Here is a 4,735-nt window from a genome sequence, read left to right on the forward strand (position 1 = left end):
AAAACCCACAATTTTAAAAATGTCAAATCTAAGCATCACAAATCTTGTGAAGGCAAGTGCTGGAACCGCTGGAACAAACTTCATAGAACATTTGCTCCGCCAGACTGTCTCTGTTTGCACTTGGAAGAGTGCTAAAGCCTGAGAGGCCCAACAGACTGCTGAACTACAAACCTCATTTGACACTCAGTCATGTTACCAAACATCACAGAATGACTTCTCACACAGCTCTGTAGATCACCGAGATCACACTCACAGTGAAAATGTAAGAAATGCATCAGAATTTATGCAGAGTTATAAATACTGCTTCAGATTCTGGATGGATAATCCTGAAGCAGCCTGAGGTTATTTTTTCTAAAAGTAGATCACATGCCAGAATGATATTTGATAACAGATGCAAAAACATGTATCCTTACATGTCTTGTTCCAACTTCACCGACTCTGTATAAGCATAAAAACGCATGTTTTATTGGACTACAGCTATGCCAGGGCTACAAAGCTTTCAGCACCGCGTCGTGATTCCAATCTTTACTCCAGCGAGTATTTAAACACATCTTATCATTCCGCTTACCACCCCGGACCGTTTAGGCATCGTGGTTTGTGAATGCACTGTTGATGCAAAAAGATCACTGCAGTGATCAACCCAAGTCAGACACTGTTACTCGTTTCTCACCTCATTGGTTTTGTTTCTCCTTCAGTAGTCCGGTGCCTACATTGTTCAACACAGCAACCATCCGGCAGACAGAGAAACAAATCAAGAACCAAGATAAATTCCCCAACAGTAGATAAATCCAGTCTTCAATGTGTTTACTGCTAAAAATAAACACTTCTCGTCAACTCATTTGCTGCAAATTGTCCCACATCAATTGGGCACCTCCTCATCCAGTGCAGTCTGTCACAATGCTACTGTTTCAGGGTGCATTAACTGCTGCACCACCAGGTCGATATTAATGATGGGACTGAAGTAGAGTGCCCAGTAGAAGAGGCAGTTGCACACAAACTGCGGGACAAAAGGCCAAAGTAGGGCAAATGCAAATCCCTGAGTTAGCATTTTCCACAAGTGGCTCCACATCATTTGTGGAAGAGTCCTACAAAGAGAGGGAGAAAACAAGTGTCATAAAACCACTGCAACCACTACTCAACAGCTATCAACCCAAATCTTGTAATCTTGTACAGGAGATACCAAATCCAGTTCCAGGTAATACACAACAGACAGTATAAAACATGGTCGTAGTCTCTAGGTCTGAAATGTAAAGCCAAGGCAGAAGTGCCATAAATCTTTCTAACAGCCAGCAGGGGGCGACTCTGGATACAAAAAGACTTGCAGTTGCAGAGAAGTCTGTGCTCCATTTGTTTTCATTAGCCAATAGGTGATGTCACCATCACTACATCCACCTTTTATACTGTCTATGCATACAATGCAGAAAACTTGACATTAATACAATGGTTTGCACAGAACTGCAAGGAATGTTTAAGCAGGTCCTGTTTTCCTTCAGCGGGACGTACTGCATGTCTTTCAGATAGATAATATTTACACTTAACCAGCATTTTAGGATAAAAAAATGACTTTTGGAGCTGTTGAGTTTCAGTGTTTATATTCCTGACTGGCAGGAATATTCACTTACTGTGTCTGGGTCTTATCAGTCACTGAAATTAAGTAAAAACATTTTTATCTAGGTTCACATACCCATTAATTTGGCACCAGAAAATGTTCCCAGTAACACTAATATGCCTTGTGATGACCAAAGTATGCCACGTGACCACAGTATACACATCTTTTATTTCGACTATCACTTCCTTCTCAAAGTTAGTATAACAAATGTACAATCTGATCTTACTTTTTGCCATAACACACATACCCAATGACCGTAACTGTATTAATAACTAGATTTTTATTAGAGAGTATTTATCAAACTGTGCAGAACTCTAATCTGGATTGAGACAGTTTAAAATCTATTTCAGTGTTTGCATAATAAAAACAACAAGAGCAAAAAGAAAATCACCCAACCCTCACACTGCATTTACCTGATCCTGGCTCTCATCCACAGTCTCCATAGGGCGCAACCTTCAAGGACAGACAGCAGCATGGCATTAACAATGATGAAACGGGATGTCCAGTAGTGAACGGCCAACCAGTCCCAAGCAAACTCTGCGATCAGCTGGTATGGAAGCAGACAGTATTTCACAAGAAACTCTGCCCATTGTTGCCAGCTGGGATCCACCTAAATTAATAAGATTTAAAAGAGAGAAAAAAAAAGGGGGGGGGGGCAGGAACAAAACATGTAACCTGAATAGTCATATGTATTGCACATGGAGCAAAGTTTAAAGAAGTCTAAACATCTTCATGCTCACAGCGCCGTCTTCATCTAATTACCAGAAGCAATCACAGCATGTAATTTACAAAAGGTCCCCAGTGTTTTCATTTTCAGCTCGTTACAGTATATTACAATTTATTATTTATGTGTCATTTCAGTGGGAAGTTTGTCTGGTTTGTACCTGTGAGCTGACAAAACTGCTCTCCACTGGTTGATCGCTGTCTGTGACGGCTGGACAACAAGTGTGCAGGAAGGGCAGGAAGGTCTCAGAGTAGTCGAACAAATACAAGTAAAAGATTGTGAGACGAGGGGAGCGCTTCAGTGCGTACAGCAAGAACAGAGACTTCCCCGCATTAGCCGCCTGACAGAAACAGTAAAGAGACGGTTCTTTAATTGTGGAAATGCAGATGTGCTGCTTTACCAGCAAAACACAATGTGCAACTTGTAAAGATGTTAATAATACTGAGCATCAGCCATTCTGACGCAGAAGTGTGGTCACCTTGTATTCCCAGAGGTTCTGGGGAGGTTTGACCCCAAGAGCTTTAACTCTTTCCAGTTCAGCCAGAATAACCCGTCTGTGAGCCGGATTTTCAATGCTGTAAGGCGATTTCAACAACTCTTCTTCCCCCAGCATCAACAGGAGCCTGAACCAGAGAAATTATCATATTGATTTTAAAAACATTAATGAATACATTTCTTTAAAAAAAATAAATAAATAATAATTCACCTTCCATTGACGTTCTCCTGCTGGAAGGGTTCTTTGTACAGCTGGGCCCAGGGACCCAGGTTTTCGAGCCAGGATACAACCTCTTCAGGTGTCCAGTGAGACACGGGCTTAGTGATCAGCAGGTCATGCTGATCCACTGGACCACTGCTCCAGTGATACACCAACACCATCACCTACAAACATACACAGGAACACTGGTCTGAATAGTTTAACCCAGGGGTGGGCAATCTCAGTCCACGAGGGCCGGTGTCCCTGCAGGTTTTAGATGTGTCCTTGAACCAACACAGCTGATTTAAATGGCTAAATTAGCTCCTCAACATGTCCTGCAGTTCTCCAGAGGCCTGGTAACGAACTAATCATGTGTTGACCCAAGGTGAGATCTAAAACCTGCAGGGACACCGGCCTTCGCGGACTAAGATTGCCCACCCCTGGTTTAACCATTACCTCACCTTGCAATAATAATCCAACTTCACTAGATGTCGCTACATTTGTTTAACTTGAACCTGCAGCTGAGTTGGCCCAGTCTATATTTCCACAACAGATTGCCCAAAGCATCCAAAATAAACTGAGGCTTTGCAGAAATGACAACACTTAGTTCACCTAAGACGACCCAATAATCATCACCATGAACTGAGGTCAAAAACAGAACTATGTTGTAATCTGTTTACTTATTCCCTGCACCGTACACACTCAGACATACATTTTCAGCCACGTGGCAAAACACAGGGGGACGTTGTTCCCAAGTGCCTCAATATTACATAATTTTGATGCTTTGGTTAAAAGATAACTAAAAAATTACAGGCTTTGCAACATGTAGGGTTAGGAATGTAGTAATGTTTTGATTCTAAAGAGGTCCACAATTTAGAGATGGAAAATCAGTTTATATTCAAAGTAACTTGGCACTTGCAACTGAGACTGAGGAGGACATGCCCTCTGCTAGTCACTTAGGGTACTAGGAGACACATGTTCAACGAAAGCATAAGAAAGACACAAGGCACTTTCAAAACGAAGAGCCGTGTCTACCTTACACATACCGTTTATGAAATCAGCACAAATCCTAATAAAAAGGGCAACTCATCATTGCCGTTGCAAGAAAATCCAGAACGTAATGTTTAAGAGCAAGGAGGCATTTCTAACCTGCTTGTGTGTACTTACAGCCACACATGTGAGTGCAGTTAGGACTCCAGAGAAGAAAAAGCCTGCTCCTTTGTGCTGGGTTGTCTTGGATCTACCCAGGTTGTCACCATATCTAAGATGAGGAAGACAAACATGAAGGATGGGCTTTGTAAAGCTGGCCCAGATTTATTAAAAACCCAAAATAAATGAAGTACGTGCAAATAAATACAAGTGAAAAATGAAGGAGACGTCAGGCAAGTTGGCAAAGATGAGATCAGTATGGCAAAGGGTCAGCATTGAGTTTAAAGCTACTTAAAGTCAGTGCCAAACAATGGTGTGTGTGCTATGCTGTGTTTCAAGTCATCATCATCATCATCATCATCATCGTTTATTTGTATAGCACTTTAAGAACACACCAGGCAGACCAAAGTGCTGAATAGAGCAGGGCGATATGGCCAAAAATATTTATCACGATATATATTTGAAAATTTGCGATAACGATATAACCGACGATATAATTGATGCGAGACAAAATACAACTCCACAACATTACTAGCGCAAAAAGACAACCTTCCATTTA

At 41.5% G+C, this 4,735-nt stretch overlaps 1 protein-coding gene across 4 annotated transcripts in view; it reads right to left on the reverse strand.

Moving 5' to 3' along the window:
* LOC102296329 (bifunctional apoptosis regulator) overlaps window positions 1-4,735 on the reverse strand; it is a 10,328-nt gene continuing 5,593 nt past the window's right edge. For all 4 annotated transcript variants that reach the window (XM_005938479.3, XM_005938477.3, XM_005938476.3 and 1 more), the window contains exons 4-9: window positions 4,195-4,288; window positions 3,040-3,212; window positions 2,812-2,956; window positions 2,494-2,673; window positions 2,023-2,219; window positions 1-1,085 (exon numbers count right to left, since the gene is read on the reverse strand). In XM_005938479.3, the coding sequence (XP_005938541.1) occupies window positions 893-1,085; window positions 2,023-2,219; window positions 2,494-2,673; window positions 2,812-2,956; window positions 3,040-3,212; window positions 4,195-4,288 (982 nt within the window). In that variant the 3' untranslated portion in view covers window positions 1-892. The remainder of the gene's footprint in view (window positions 1,086-2,022; window positions 2,220-2,493; window positions 2,674-2,811; window positions 2,957-3,039; window positions 3,213-4,194; window positions 4,289-4,735) is intronic.

The sequence above is a fragment of the Haplochromis burtoni genome, unplaced genomic scaffold (assembly GCF_018398535.1).
Source record: "Haplochromis burtoni strain Fernald_Lab_line unplaced genomic scaffold, NCSU_Asbu1 Contig_253, whole genome shotgun sequence".
NCBI lineage: Eukaryota > Metazoa > Chordata > Actinopteri > Cichliformes > Cichlidae > Haplochromis > Haplochromis burtoni.